The sequence below is a fragment of the Lemur catta genome, chromosome 6 (genome assembly GCF_020740605.2).
Source record: "Lemur catta isolate mLemCat1 chromosome 6, mLemCat1.pri, whole genome shotgun sequence".
In the NCBI taxonomy this organism is placed as follows: Eukaryota; Metazoa; Chordata; class Mammalia; order Primates; family Lemuridae; genus Lemur; species Lemur catta.
Genome location: NC_059133.1, coordinates 23,571,146 through 23,588,086, shown reverse-complemented (window position 1 = coordinate 23,588,086; position 16,941 = coordinate 23,571,146). Strand labels below are relative to the sequence as shown.

The 16,941-nt window shown below is 38.6% G+C and overlaps 1 protein-coding gene across 1 annotated transcript; it reads left to right on the top strand.

Moving 5' to 3' along the window:
- Nucleotides 1-503: 503 nt before the first annotated feature.
- Nucleotides 504-987, top strand: LOC123639430 (ragulator complex protein LAMTOR5-like). The gene has a single exon (XM_045553206.1). The coding sequence runs from the start codon at nucleotides 621-623 to the stop codon at nucleotides 945-947; it is 327 nt and encodes a 108-aa protein (XP_045409162.1). The 5' UTR covers nucleotides 504-620; the 3' UTR covers nucleotides 948-987.
- The last annotated feature ends 15,954 nt before the right edge of the window (nucleotides 988-16,941 follow it).

The window sequence follows — 16,941 nt, the reverse complement described above, 5'->3', positions numbered from 1 at the left end:
TAACTATTGAGCACTTGAAATGTGGCTAGTGAGACTGAAGAATTGAATTTCTAATTTTATCCAATTTTAATTAATTCACACATAGCTAGTGTTACTATACAGGAGAGTGCAGTCCTAGAAAAATAATTGGGAACTGGAAGAGTAGGATCTCCATACTTTTGATGGCAACACATTTTCCCCTAAGTTTTGTCTTCATTGAATTAATGTCTGGCTCCTAAATTCAAAATTCTGACCACTGAAAGTAGGAAGACACTCTCTGGTACTTACAATTTGACACCCTGGTCTGCCAAGGATCACTTTGCTATTTGGGGCAAGCTATTTACTCTCTCTGAGCCCAGTTATCATTTATAAAATGGATACAGTAATATTTATTGGATAGGGTTCTTGAGCAGATTAAATGAGAAAATGCATGTAAAAATATAGCACAGTTCCTGGCCCAAAAGTTTGCTGTTAGTATCATCATCATCATCACTAGCAGAATCAACCTGTGGTATATCCACGTTTGCAATCTCTCTTCCAGGTAGACAGAAGCATGATTAGGAATACTGACCCAAAGCATCTAACACAGCCTACATTCACAGAGACTCTTAGAAACAGAGTTTCAGGGGCTGGGTTCTGGGATGAGGTGGACAGAGGGCAGGATGGAGATGACCTTGGAGCAGCACTTAGAGGACACAATGAAGAATCTGTCTATTGCTGGAGTTCTGTGTACAGATTCACAAGGACTTAATCCAGGCTGCCATGGAACCCGGTTGGATGAACATACTGGAATGGTATCTATTCTAGCCCAGCAAGCAGCTAAGCTAACCTCTAACCCCACTGATATTCCTGTGGTGTGTCTAGAATCAAATAATGGGAATATTATGATCCAGAAATATGATGGCATCACAGTGGCAGTGCACAAAATGTCCTGTCCTGTAACAAGGACTCGATCCTACTTATATTAATTATCTTACACAACTACTAAAGTTCTAGCAATTAGGCTATTCATTTGGTGTACATTGGACACTTTTCTATTTATTTTAGAGTAAGTTGCTTCTTAACACTCTGTGGACCAACCTCTCAAGATATTAGTAAAAAAGGATCATGTTTTGAAGCAGTAGGTCTAGGTCACTTTGTATATAGGATTTTGTTATGTTAAATAAATCTCTTTTGGTGGGGGAAGGAAACAGAGTTTCAGAGAGATTTATGATCATTCATAAAGTCAGTACCTACTATTAATGTTTATTCAGGACAGAGCCATGAATAAAATAGATCACAGATGCTTACATTCTGGCTGAAATTATAAAATTACCACCAGAGAAACAGCTGTGAAGCAATGCTTCTCAAACCTTAGCATGTATCGGGATGACCTGGAGGGCTTGCTGGGCTCCACTTCTGGTTTCCGATTGAGTAAGTCTAGGATGAGACTTGAACATTTGCTGTTCTAACAAGTTCCCAGTGATCTGATGGTGCTGGTTCAGGGACCACACTTTCAGAAGCATTGATATAAAGCATCTCAATCCTTTCATTAACAGCAATCACCTGTTCTTAAAAAGTAAAAAAAAAAAAAATACCTTTTGCTGGAATTAGCTTGTTAAAGCAAATGTATTGGACCTCATGAACCACCAGGAACCAATAATAACATCAGTATATGAAAGGGTAACTATGAGACTCATATGAGGCAATGAGAACAACAATAAACACATATGTAGTGTCTACTATTTTCAGATACTTTTTCATGTGCTTTAGTATTAACTTATTTAATATTTAATATTATTAGTATTAACTTATTTAATATTTAATATAACCATGGAAGGAAGTACAATTAGTAGCACCATGTTACAGATTATGAAACTGATGGCAAATAGGCACATGAAGAATATTCAACATCATTAAGCCATGAGAGAAATATAAGTTAAAACCACAATGAGACATCGCCACACGCCCATCAGAATGGCTGAATAAAAAATACTGATAATACCAAATACTGGTGAGGATGGAGGGAAACTGGATCACTCATACATATCTGGTGGGAATGTAAAATAGTAGCCACCCTGGAAAACGGTTTGGCAGTTTCATATAAAAGCAAATAGGCCACTACCACGCAACCCAGCAATGGTACTCCGGGATGTTTAACAAAAAGAAATCAAAACTTGTATTTACATAAAAACCTGTATGTGAATGTTTTGGCAGCTGTTGGAATAGCCAAAACCTGAAATCAAACCAATCCAAACCCCTACATGTCTTTCAAAAAGTGAATAGTCATATTGTGGTATATCCATAATGTGGAATACTACTCAGCAATGAAAAAGAACAAATTACTGATACACACAATAGCCTGGATGAATCTCCAGAGAACTAAGCAATCACCAAAAGTTACACATTATATGAGTCCACTTATATAAAATTCTTGAAATGATAAAAATGTAGAAATGGAGAACATATTGATGGTTGCCAGGATTAAAGAGGAAGAGGGATCAGGAGGGAAGTGGGTCTGGCTATGGAAGGATATCGTGACAGATCCTTGTGGTGGTGGAAGTGTTTTGAATGTTGATTATGTCAACATCAATATCCTGGTTATAATGTTATAACTGTAGTTTTGCAAGATGTTGCCATATGGGGAAAAGGTGTAAAGGGTACATGGGATCTCTCTGTATTATTTCTTAAAACTGCATATAGATATACAATTATCTTAAAATGAAAAGTTTAATTTAAAAAATTATATATGGGTCCCTCATTATATTTCTGTTGGACCACGCTGCTGTAACAGAATCTCACGGATATCCTGAGGCAGAAACTTCATATCACATGGAATCTAATAAAAGCCTAATTGATGTTTCATTTAACTGAAAGCACTATAAATTCTTGTATCTTTCTCCTAGAATTCACTAATTACTTATTAAAGCTACATAGCACTAATATGGATGTTTTTAAATCAATATCTCACATACTTGATATTTTATTTATATATCCTGGAGCATCATTTACAAATTCAACCACCAACTTCTACTTACATATTTTTTCCATAGATTTACTCGATGCAACATGGTGGTCTTTTTTTGCTTTAACCAGATGATTTTCTTTATGACATCCTTCTCTTGAATAGCTGCTGCTTTTGCGTCCAATTAAGTCAACTATGGTCATGAAATTGGAATTTCCTTGCAAGTCTTTGTCTTGCCCACATGTTGAAGCTTTGGATACATATCTATAAGCATCTTCGGTAAGATCTTTCCAAGTGTAACTCATGAGATTTATGATTCCCACAGGGAAAGTAATGTTACACTCAGCATATTTCTGCAATGTCTCCTCGAGTTCATACAGTATTTCAGGAGCAATGAGTTTGTATTCTTCCAATGGGTCCTTTTGCAGGTGTACTTCGGAGAATTTAAGTTTTGGAGGGTGCATGGGCACAATAAAAGATTGTGAAATGTTGGGTGAGTGGAACTCATCTTCTTTTTCAGGTGCAGCTACTGAAAGTAGTTGTACTTTCTTTAGTTCTTTTGATTTTGTTTTCTTTTTAGGACTGTAAAAAAATATGTGAACTTTAAAGATATTTTATACTCTTTAACCTAGTAATTCGACTTCTAGAAATTCATCTCAAAATATAATAAAAAAGAGGTAACACATCTACTAATCAAATTGCTTACCATAACATTATTTTTTGATATTAGAAAAAATTAAAAAGAACCTAATGGCTCATAGGGATGCACAGCTAAGTAAATAATGCCATACCCATACAATGGGTGGCCAGGGAAAATGGCTTGGAAAATTCCTGTTAATAATTTGAGAAGATGCTTATGTTATAATATTACATAAAAAGTATACACAACTGTATATTGGAATGATCTCAAATGCATAATATATACGTATATCTGGTAGTAAAAAGACTGAGCAAGGCTCGGCGTGTAATCCTAGCACTCTGGGAGGCCAATGTGGTAGGATAGCTTGAGGTCAGGAGTTCGAGACCAGCCTCAGCAGGTCAAGGTAAGAAGTGTGGATTTTATTCCTGGTGCAATGGCAACAGTAGAATGGCTACTCTGAGAAATGGAGTGTTTCCAAGCAGGGTGGGCAGATGCAATGCTTGAGACATTCCCAAGGAGTGCATCAGATGAGAAAAATGGGCAGCCAATAGACCCCTGGTGCTCTATGATACATATGACAATCTGAACGCATTGGTTGAGAGCCAATGATAAGCCAAGCATCATGAATGTAAATGATCTAGTTACACTGAATTGCTTCTCAGACAGAAAGAGTAGGAAATGGGGAGACAGTGAACTTTTGAAAACAGCAGTAAATTGCAGTGGTTTTGAGAAAAGTTATAGCAAGTTCTAAAAAAAGAAATACAGATTGGTATAAACCAGGGTTTCTCAACCCTGGCACTATTGACATTTTGGACAGGATAATTCTCTACGGTGGGGTCCCAATGCTGTACTGTGCATTGTAGGATATTTAACACCATCCCTGGTCTCTGCTCACATGACAATAGCAACCCCAATTGTGACAACCAAAAATGTCTGCAGACATTGTGAAATGTCTCTTATGGGATAAAATCGCTCCCAGTCAAGAATTCACTGATAAAATTAATGACTTTTAACCTTATGCACCCTTATGATATATGTTCTAAGACAGGTTGGGGTATTTTAATTTCTACTTCACAAGTAAAGAAATAGTAATTAGAGGGTAAAAAAATTGTGGAATGGCTAGTTCCATTATTTCATTCATCTTTGTGAACTTCAGACAATTCCATGGTGGTTAATCATGAATCTTTCTTAAGGACATTCTATATGCTAAGCACTGTTTTGGTAGAAAACTGATCAAGTATATAAAAAAAAATCCTGCCCCTGTAGACCTTACAGTCTCGTGAGCAGAGAGAGGGTAAACAAATAAATAGGAATATCATTTAGCATGCTTACCCAGTGATGAGTGCAATAGAAAAATTCCATTAGGAAGGCAGATGGGAATGCCAAGGTGGGGCAGGGCAGAAATCCGAAATAGAATAATCAAGAAAAATCTTACAGCAAAGGTAATATTTTAGGAAAGAGTTAAAGGGAATAGGAAGGAAGCTATGCAGAAAACAGAAGGAACGTCTATTGTAAACTTTCCCTAAGGTAGGAGCGGACTGGGTTGTTGCAGAATAGCAAAGACACCAGGGTGACTGGTTAATATGACCAGTTATACTTAAATTAACCATTGACCCTACTAAGTATAAAGCCCTCTGAATGACTGCATGGTTAAATCTGAAATTGCAATTCCTCAGTTTTTTAGGGGATGAGGAATATAGAAGCATTGGTCTTGGGTATCTTATAAGCCTTTGAAAATATAAAGTAGCACCAATGATTGCAGAATAATTCCAAATGTCTTACCGATACGTAGCTCCTGAGGTGTCTTTCAGGTGAGAGAACTGCTCTTTGCAGGTTCTCTTACTCCATGTTTTCCTTTTAGGTTTCAACTAAAATAAAATAAAACTTTCTGATTAAAAAGTATGAGAAAATACTGGTCAAAAGCAAATTATTGTAAGTAAATTATAACCTGATGAGATGGAGCAAGATTATTACCTGATCAAAGAAATAGACAGGCCCAGGGTCCAAAGGTGTAGCTTTAGTACAGTCCTCCATTCTGCCATGAGACCTAAAAAGGAGAAATTGGAAATCTGAAGACAACTTGTCATGTCTGTACCTGGTATTTTAAGGCATTTGACGGTCTTAAAGTTTAGATCTTTTATTTTCAATGAAGTGTAAAAAAATTGGGGGGGAATGGGGGAAACTCAATTGTTTCTCTATCTCCATCTTCATTTGTTTGTTTGTTTGTTTTTGAGACAGGGCCTTGCTCTGTCTCCTGGGGCTAGAGTACAGTGACATCATCATAGCTCACAACAACCTCAAACTCTTGGGCTCAAGTGATCCTCCTGCCTCAGCCTCCCGAGTAGTTGGAACTACAGGTGTGTAACACCATGTCCAGCTAACTTTTTCTATTTTTTGTAGAGACGGGGTCTTGTTCTTGCTCAGGCTGGTCTCAAACTCCTGGCCTCAAGCAATCCTCCCATGTTGGCCTCCGAGGGTGTTTGGATTACAGGCATGAGCACCCCGCCTCTATCTTTATTTTATAGGCTATTGGTTTGACATAAATATAATCAGGATTGAATGCTATTGGAAAACAAAGCAACAACATTTCAATGTAGACTTTCTCAACCTCAGCACTACTGACATTTTTGGGCCAGATAATTTGTTGTGGGAAGGAGCTACCTTGTGCATTGTAGAGTGTTAATAGCAACCCTGGCCTCTACCTACCAGATGCCAGTAGCATAACCTCTCACCCAGTTGTGACAATAAAAAGTATCTCCTGACATTGCCAATTACGCCCTTGGGGGTCAAAATTGCCCCTGCTTGAGAATGTGCAATGGTAAAAATAAAAAAAAGTTTCTTAGGAAAGGAACTGATGCCTATGAAGATGGGTGACATTGATGATAGCAGGGTCTTTAAGGCAGTCACACTCAAAATGTGGTACCTAGAACAGCAGCAGCATCACCTGGGATCTTGTTAGTGACGCAAATCCTCAGGCCTTACCCAGACCTCATGTGTCAGTATCTTTGGAGGTGGCACCCAGGAATCTGGACAAACTCTCCACTGGGATTTGGTGAATGCTGAAGTTTGCAAAGCACTGACCACAAGGACACATTTTACTAAGCAAGTTGTGAAAAACACTATTGTCACTGGAGGGGAACTCTGGGGCTGGCTAAACCAAAGCTAAATGGCCTTGAGGGTTTGTAATGACCATACAATGGAGGACTGAGCAGCAGTAACAGCATCTGAGGACTGGGACACATGGTAGACTGAGGGACATTAGCTATTATTATTACTTTTTTAATTAAAAAATTTTTTTGAGATGCCATCTCACTCTGTCACCCAGGCTGGAGTGCAGGGGCATGATCATAGCTCACTGCAACTTTGAACTCCTGTGCTCAAGCGAACCTCCTGGCTCAGCCTCCCAAGTACCTAGGACTATAAGTGAGCCCCACCATGCCTGGCTAATTTTTAAATTTTTTGAGGAGGTAGTAGGATCTTGCTATGTTGCCCATGATGGGCTTGAACTTCTGGCCTCAAGGGATCCTCCTGCTTCAGCCTCCCAAAATGCTGTGATTACAGGCATGAGCCACCGTGCCAAGCTGGATTATTATTAATAAAGAAAATTTTCCAAGGCTCAGACTGGGCTAGCCCTTCCTTAAAGAGGAGTAGAGCAATGCCTTTAAAATAAGATTTGAGGTACACCAAAAGCTCCCGCTTATCTAAATTTCTCTATCTCATTGTCCTGCCACTGTAACTAAAGATTCAACTTTGTATGAATCCAATATCTCTGATTCAAACATAAAAAAATACAGGCATTTATGCTGTAATTATGTATGCATTCATGAAAAACTTCATGTTCTGCAAAATTGTACATTAAAAATAAAGGGCTCACGAGAAAAATAGTGTTAGGGCAGACCACTTAAAACCTATGCCACTTTGTAACCAGAGCACAAGAGAAAAACAATAATTGGCACAGTGGGGAGAAACTCAGACAGCCCAGGCATCAGTTATAGCCAGACACTGCTTCAGGGGACATTAAAAAAAAAAACAGAGTAGAAATGCAAACTTATGGGTACTGAGATCATGTACACGGAAGTGGAGCTTCTTACCAGTGAGGTGGCACAGAAGGAAGTGAAACCTGCCAAAATTTGAGAGCCCTGGAAGTCTGGGGGTGCACCTGTCTGGGGAGGGAGCCTTGGGTACCAGTGCTTATTTTTAATGTTGGGGTTTTTGTTCAAGAGTTGAAAGAGTTCTTGTCTGTACAGCAGCTGAGCTGAAAGCTTTTTCCTTTCCTCATAAAGGTTATAATTCTCTTACCTTTGCTGTGGCCCCCCTTTCACTAGAAAAATCAATTATGAAAAGTTGAGTAAGAAGATTTCCATGTTATACTGACATTCTCTTATTTAACAATCATTAGCTAATTTGTGTTATAAAAGTACAGATTGTGGCAAAACAGACCATATGTTTCCTTGGAAGAAGAGAAGAAATAGCTTAAATAAATAAATATATATTATTTCAAATGCAGTCATTATCACCTTGAAACATAAAGAGTGAGCCCTGAGGAAATTTAAGAGGTAATATGGCAAGAGGGAAGTAAAAGGATGATTCTGAGAACATCAAAGAGCCTCAAGTCTAAATCAACAAAAAAAAAAGGAAAGTTAGAGCTATCAAAAAATCTAGCACTAAGAATACCCTAGACTCTTCAAAAAAATGGAATAGGAAAATCTTCCTGACTTATTCTATGAGACCAGCATTACACTGAACCAAAACTAAAGGCATCACAAAAACTACAGACCAATATAGACACAACTTAGTCTATAAATCCCAAAACAACCAGTGTTAAAAAAAAAAAAAGAACTGAGTCTAGAAATAAAATCCTCATGTTTATTGACTTTCGACAAGAATGCCAAGATAATTCAATGGGAGAAAGCATAGTCTTTCTAACACATGGTAATGGTACAACTGGATATCCATGAGCAAAAAAATAAAATTGGTTCTGTACATCACACCATATAAAAAATTTACTTGAAATGGATCACAAAATGGGAGAAAATATTTGCAAATCGTAAATCTAATAAGGGTCTACTATCCAGAACATATAAAAAGAACTCTTACAACTCAATGATAAAAAGACAAATAACCCAATGATGATGCCATTGCACTCTAGCCTGGGGGACAGAGTGAGACCTCATCTATAAAAAAGAGAAAAACCCACAATGAGTTACCACTTCACTTTACACCCACTGGGATGGTTATAATAAAAAAAATAGACAATAACAATAAAAAGCATTGGTGAGGATATGGAGAAACTGGAAACCTCATACAGTGCTGGTAGGAATGTAATATAGTTCTGTTGCTTTTGAAAACAGTCTGGTACTTTATTAAAAGGTGCCATCTTTGAAGCAGAGAGCAAGCACTCTCCAGACACTGAATTTGCTGGTGTCTTGATTTGGACTTCCCAGCCTCCAGAACTGTAAGCAATAAATTTCTGTTATTCATAAGTTATCCAAGCTAAGATTTTTTTTTACAGCAGCCTAAACAAATAGCAATGGTACTCCTATATAAATACACAAGAGAAATGAAAATATGTCCATACCAAAAGTTGCACAGGAATATTTATAGCAGCATTATTCATAATAGCCAAAAAGTAGAAACCACCCAAATGTCCATCAACTGATAAATGGGTAAACAAAATGTGGCATATCCATACAATGGAATTTTATTCAGCTTTAAAACAGAAATAAGTTTTGATATATGCTACAACATGGATGAACTTTGAAAACATTATGCTAAGTGAAAGAAAGCACACATATTGCTTGATTCCTTTTATATAAAGTATTCAGAATAGACAAATCCATAGAGACAGAAAGTAGATTAGTCGTTTCCAGGGGTTAGGGAGAAGGAGAAACGGATAGTGACTGCTAATCAGTACAGGGTTTCTTTTGCGGTGGATGAAAATGTTGTGTAATTTGATAGTCATGATAATTCTTCAACCTGTAACATACTAAAGATCATACAATTGTAAAGTTTAAAATGGTGAATTTTATGGTATGTGAATTATCTACTTTTTTTAAAGGAGTACTCAAGAGCCTCAGCCAGTTCCAGCTTGTGCACATACCAACCTGGAGATACCACCCGCCAGAGATCAGGTCCTCAAAAATATCTGAGCACCTTAAAGAGCCTTCTGTCTCAACAGCTGCTTCTAGGTTTCAGATTAGAGAATATTAGAGATCTACTGGTTCTGACCTCAAAACAATTTTATGCCAGAATTCCATTCAGAACCTCCAGACTAGTTGATTCCATTCATGCCTTTTATCTTAGGTCATCCTCAGTCATTATTAAGTGTAAGCTTGGAATTTCTGATTCAAGAGAGCCAATGAGCACCTGTGATTTTCTCATTGCTCCCAGGACCTGATTGAAATGATAGTAAAGGAATAAAAAAATATCAGCCCATAACAACACATAGAATAGGAGCAGGGCTTCAGGGAACAAGGGTATAAAAATTTTTCTGACTGAAATTCAGTGAAGGAAAGAAGAGTCATGAAATAGGATGGAAGAAGAACATCCAAGAATTCAGTAAAATAAGATGCTACCGAAGAAGGACCCAATCAGCCCTGCATAACTTTGGAGAAGCTCAGGACTTGCAAACACTAAGGATACCAGAAAGTAGCACGTGGGGGCTTAGAACGGAAGGATTAATTTAAAGTCTATATTGAGAATTAAGACACCAAGTGAAAAGACAGTTGATCTTGCTAACAAAATAACAGAAAAATGAGTTCTCAACTCTCTTCTCTCTCCCTCTGTCTGTCTCTCTGTCTGTCTCTCTCTCTCTTTCTCTCTAACAGGCACCCTGTGGAGCTCTGTTTTTATAACATCTAAAAGGAGTCCAATAGACAGAAAGAAAATGTAAATTTTTTCTTTTATGGTAGCTAGACCTATTGACTAAGACTGCCCTTTTAGCATCTGCTTTTGCAGCCTTGAGCAGTTCCTGAGAATTTCCTGGACGGACAGCAGGGGGAACAAACTTTAGGCCTCAGATCCTGCCCAAAATCAATTCTTAAGGGTAAGATCACTGACAAGAGCTCTGACAGCCACTTCTGTTATCTGCTTGCTGCTAAAAAGAAGAGAACGAGCAGATTCGACAGTTCACAATACCCTGTTAATTTGGCTATAGTCATAAATCATCTTTCACCCCTTTTTTTACAATTCCTAAATAAAAAGTCTGAGTAACCGGCTTTCTATGCCAATACACTCTTCCTCTTCCTCTTTTGTGTTGGCCCTTTTTCTGCCTTGGAAAGAGTAAATAAACTTCTTTCTATCCCAATCTTTGGAGAAATCTTTCTCAAAACCCGTGTGCACTAGCTCACACCTTAACACTAAGCCTATTATAAGCATGACGCCTGGGATCTAGGTGTTTTCCCCATCTTCCAGGAAAAAAATAAAACAAAAGCCAAAACTACAAAATAGAGGGTTCTTTTCTAAAGAAATTCAACACATGATTTGGAAGTGCTATGGAAGTTAGAAAGCAAGTGGACAAGGAAGGACCAAGTTCTCTACATTCTGGAATCTGTATCAGTTAGGATGACTTTATTTATAAGTATCAGAAATCTCTGTTTTGAAGAATACGGAGATGTGATATCTTACATGTTTGGAGGGAGAGTGACTAGGGTTTTCAATTCAGTGGCTAAATAACATCAAGAGCCCAGCATCATTCCATCCTTCTGTATTCCTCAGATCGCATCACAACGGATCATTCTCAGATTTGAAAACATCTAAAGAGGAAAACGGACTATATTTTCTTTTGTCTTTTTTTTTTTTAAGTTAGAAAACCTCTTCCAGATGTTTTCAATGGTTTTACTTCATGTCTCATTGACCAAAATTGCAAAACATGCCTATACCTAAACAAACCACTGGCAAGGGAGATTGGAATTATCATGTTTTAGTTTAGCCCAGTCAGGATTTACCCTTGAGTTAAGGACAGGTTCACAAGGCTAGAGAGAGAAGGGTGACACCTAAATAAAAGTACAGTTATGTTAGCAAGGGAAAAATTAAAAATGAATTCTGGGTAGTCATCCAATGGTGTCTATTATCCAAAGCATATGGCCTGCTTTTCATCCATTCACACTAAAGCAAAACCTCCCAATTGACAAAAACCCTCCCCAGAAACACAGGGTTCCCAGTCAGTTTTTCCACTACATCATTTTAAAGTAAAAACTGGCCAGCAAAGCTCATAAGACATTGAAGGAAAGCCTGCAACACAGAAGTGAAAGACCAGGATAAGGACTTCCACTTTAAATCATAATGTAGTAACTGATACTGGACAAGACCTTCCCGCCGTACACTACTGTTAAACTGGGAAAAATAAATAAAATAACTGTTTTTAGATACTGGTCAATAAGAAACCTAGAACTGTGATTCCTTGATGGAAGGGAAACCAATGAAGCAAGCCTCTTGATCACCACAGCTCTTAGCCTGGAGGCACTTCCCAGACTTCAGTCTAGGGAGGGGCCAACCAAGCATGGTCATTGTCATTAAGGAAACAGATATCAGATATCAGGTAGAAGGAAGCTGCACAGAGAAAGAACTCTAGTAACCTGCTAAGGGAAAGGCTACAGGAGGCTAGGCAAAGTGGTTCATCTACCTCTAATCTTTCTTTTGTGAACCCTTGATATTGAATCCTACGTGGCTCTGGCCAGTAAGTGTAACAGAGGGAATGGTCTGGAAAAAATGGCAAAAATATTTTCTGTCTCTTTAAAACATTCTCCACTCCTTTTTGAGAACAAAATCCTGCATCCCTGCCTCAGGCCTGTGGTTGAGAAAGGCAAGGTAAGTCTTTTGTTTATTTGTGCAACAGGAGATGGCCCATCTTGGATCTGGAAAGGGAGGTCCTGGGCAGAGGTCACAATATTGTCTTCAGGGGAGACAGGATGATCAGAATCATCAACTGTAGTTAAACAGTGATTGCCTGAAGCTGAGAATCCATCCTTTAAAAGCTCTGTATTTCTGTGAATGTTCAGGAAATTTGGATTTTGAGATGAGAAGGTCTACCAATTTTCCCCCTTTGCCAACAAAATAACAAAACTTCTCTTTCCTCCTCCCCAAACCACTCGTTCTCATTCTTCTGATTTATTTGGCCTTGTGGACAAGTGCCCAGTTTTCAGCAACATAAGCACTTGAAACTTCCATCTGAGTAACGATACTCCTGACATCTTGGCCTTAGGAATACTGTTTGGAACTATATATTCCTTTCCCAAAGTCCAGCTTCAATACATGGACACTACATAGAGATTATAGGGAAGGTAAAAAGTTCTATTAGGTATGTAACTTTATTCCAATTACAAAAGGAGGTAAATTAGAAGATTAAAAAGTAATTTAGGCCGGGCGCGGTGGCTCACGCCTGTAATCCTAGCACTCTGGGAGGCTGAGGAGGGTGGATTGCTCGAGGTCAGGAGTTTGAGACCAGCCTGAGTAAGAGCGAGACCCCGTCTCTACTAAAAATAGAAAGAAATTATCTGGCCTACTAAAAATATATATAGAAAAGATTAGCTGGGCATGGTGGCACATGCCTGTAGTCCCAGCTACTCCGGAGGCTGAGGCAGTAGGATCACTTAAGCCCAGGAGTTTGAGGTTGCTGGGAGCTAGGCTGACGCCATGGCACTCACTCTAGCCCCGGCAACAGAGCGAGACTCTTGTCTCAAAAAAAAAAAAAAAAAAAGTAATTTAGGATGTCACTGGATACAACTAAAATAGGGAAAGAATTACAGAAGACAAGAGAGCCAGATTCCATTTCAAGAAAGGCCCTCTCCAGGAGAACAAAAGATTAGAGTATTGCTAGAGTCACTGATGAAATGAGTTTGAGATAAATAATCCTTCTGTCAACCTAAATAACAAACAGAAAGAAAGATGCTCTTAAAAAAAAAAAAAGATGTTTGGGAATAGGTATTGCAAAGGGAACATGCTTGCAGTAGTAAACTATGTGCATATTCAGGAAGGTAAAGACAAAATTTTTTAAAGGGAAAATGAGGAGGATTGAGCTATTGTTTTGAGATAATTATTCTTGGCTATGTGGATCAATAACAAAAGTGGAGCCAGTCAGAGGTTGGACAGGCAGTTGCTGGGCAAATGTCCTCCCAGAAGTATTTTTTTGTGTATAGAAGGTTGTGATAGTCTTTGTGTAAGGTTGTGGTTTTTGTAGTCTTTTGTGATTATTCTTGTTATCATGTGTTTGTGCATGAGATCCTTCCCTTCATGGCTTTTTTGGGCCATTTGTCAGGGTTTTTAAAACAAGAGTAACAGAGAAAATGGCCTAAAAAAAGGTAAAAATGTTTTCTGTCTCTTCAAAATCCCCTTACCCTTTTTTGAGAACTAAAACCTATATTCCTGCCTTCGGCCAGTGGTCAGGAGGGGCAGGGAAGTGTCCTTTTTTCTTTGTGCCACAGGAGATGGCTCAAGGGCAGAAGTCACAAGATTGTCTTAGCCGAAGATGGGATTATGGGATTAATCAGAACCTTTAAAAACTCTGTACTTCTGCTCAGAGGGAAGATGTTGGTACTTTGAGATGGGAGTCTTCCAATCTCCTCATTTGTTGGCAAATTAATAAATTCCTCTTTCCTTCTTCTCAAACCACTTGTCCTCGTTCTTCTAATGTGGCCTGGGGGACAAGCAACAAACTTTTAGTAACACAAGTGACTCCATTTTTATTATGATAACTTTCCCACTTTGCTCCTTGAGCTGGTGCCCAGGAGAGTGCATCCCAATCTCTCTAAGTACCCTGTTTTGATGCCCAACTAACAAAATTGCTCTTGTTAAAGTCACCAGTGGCCTGCTAATGGTGAAAATCAATGATCTATTTTGAGACTTCGCACTACCTAATCTTTCTTTTTTAAAAAAAATTTTTTATCAGGCACCCCTCTGAACCAGAATAAGTTCAGAGAGACTCCCCCACTACTTGCTCTCTCTCCAGCAGTTGATATATTTGACCAAACTTCATTTTGTAGAACATTTCCTCTCTTTACTTCCACGTGATTCTCTAAAGCACTTTCTCCTTCCTGTCTTACCGTTCCTTTGTAGTCTCCTTAACAGAATTTCCCACCCTCCCCACAAACAAAATCCCCCAAACAGTAGTGTCTTTCTGGGTTGTGTTGTGCTTTTTGGCACATTTCTCTTCTCCATGAACAACCCCATTCATAGCTTTCTGCCATACCTACGCCCTAATGATTCCCATGTCTATATCTCTAGATCCATATTTCTAACTGGCTAATACATATCTTTGCCTGGATGCCCTCCAGGCATCTCAAACTTAGAATGCCCAAAGCTTATCTTGCACTCCACTTCTTCTAAAGCCTACTCCTCCCCCTCCATTCCTTATCTCAGGAAGTGGTACCACTCTCCACCCAGGAACCTAAGCTAGAAACCTGGGTGTCACCCTCAACTCCTCCCTCTACATATTCAATGGACCATTAAATTTTCTTCATACTACTTTAGAAATGTTTCCACAGTCCAAGCTCTCCTCTTTAAGTCCCCAACCACAGCCGTTGCATAAGTTCCCATCAATATTTTTATCAGCAATACCTTAGCAGTTCTCCTATAACACCAAGCTGTCCTATCGCCAATTCTTTTCTTAGAATGGAGACCATCAGACTTAAGGATGTCACCATTCAGAAAAGTTTAAAAAATGGTTTTGAGAACTGACGTAGGATTGCCTTTTAAAAATTTTTGTTAGGTGGGCACCAAAACAGGACACTTAGAGAGATTGGTATGCACTCTCCTGGGCACCATCTCAAGGAGCAAAGTGGGAAAGTTGTCAGATTAAAAATGGAGTCACTTGTGTTACTGAAAGTTTGTTGCTTGTCCCCCAGGCCACATTACAAGAACGAGGACAAGTGGCTTTAGCAGAATGACAGAGGAATATATTAAAAGATAATATTTCAATATGTAATCAATGTAAAATTATTAATGAGAGACTTTACTATTTCTTGTAGTAAATCTTTGTAATCTGGTATATATTATAAAGTACGTCACATCTCGATTTGAAGCAGTGTCATTTTAAGTGCTCAATAGCCACATGTGGTTAGTAGCTACCATGTTGTACAGTACAGGTATAGCTCTTGAGCCTAGATACACTTGCTGGGTGATCTTATCTCTGTCAAAGTTCCAATTTGCATCTATTGCTGATGACTCAAATTTTTATCTTTGGGCCAACTATTCTTTTGAGCTCCAGTCCCTTGTAGTCATTTTGCCTTCTTCACTTCTCCACTTGAATGCCCCAAGACACCTCTGACTCTGCATATCTCACATCAAACTCATGATCTTCCCTTTCAAATCTTTAATATTTTCCTAGCTCTGATATTTACATTACCATTTATCCAGTTTCATCGGCACAAACCTAAGGGGCTTCTTTGATATTTTCTTCTCTCTCAACCCCTTCACACAATTCATCACCAAGTCTCACCCATTTTATCTCCCAAATATCTCTTAAATCTATTCATTTCTCCTCATATCCACCATCACACTGGTTCAAGCCACTATTGTCTTTTGCCTGGATGACTGTAATCGACTCTAAACTGGTCTTCCTGCTTTCATTTCGGCCACCCTCAAATCTACTCTGCACACTGCAGCCAATGGTGATCTTTCTAAAATCTGATCATGTTAACTACAAATCTCATCAGATTAACTGTCTCCTCACCATTAAAACACTTAAGGGATTTCTGTTCCTCTTATGACAAAGGACAAAGGCCTGAGAATGATCTAAAAGGCCTTGTAAGCTCTTCTCCCACCCTTTTCCTTCCTCCAACGCATATATTATACTTACCTCTACAGTCTCCCCTCATCACACTCACTCCCCACTCCATCTCTTTGCATTCCAGCCATTCTGATTATTTTTTAGTTCCTTAAATGTGTCATACTCCCTCCCTCCTGTTTTACAGATGAGAAAACCAAGGATCAAAAAGATGATGTGAGCTGTCCAGAGACACAAGGTTATAGCTAAAATTAGAATCCATGTCTCCTTTTTTAGTCTCAAACTCTTGACCTCAAGTAATCTTCCCACCTTGGCCTCCCAGAGTGCTAGGATTATAGGCGTAAGCCACCACGCCTGGCCTTTGTCTTCTCTTTTAAATACAAGGGGTCTCTCTTTATTTTCTCTTTGCCAAGAATCCTCTCCTTAAACCTTTCCTCTTCTCTTTGACTATTTATCCTTTAGATCTCAGCCTAATTGCTACTTCATCAGGGAAGCTTTACTGGATCATCCTATCTAGGCAGAGTCCCTCGTTACATGCTCTCATGGCACTAGTTGTAAATTTACTTTAATTAGCATCATTGATTAATATTTATTTTTGTTAATTGGCTCTATGATGACAAGGACCATATATGGTTTTGCTCTCCATGTATTGCCAGA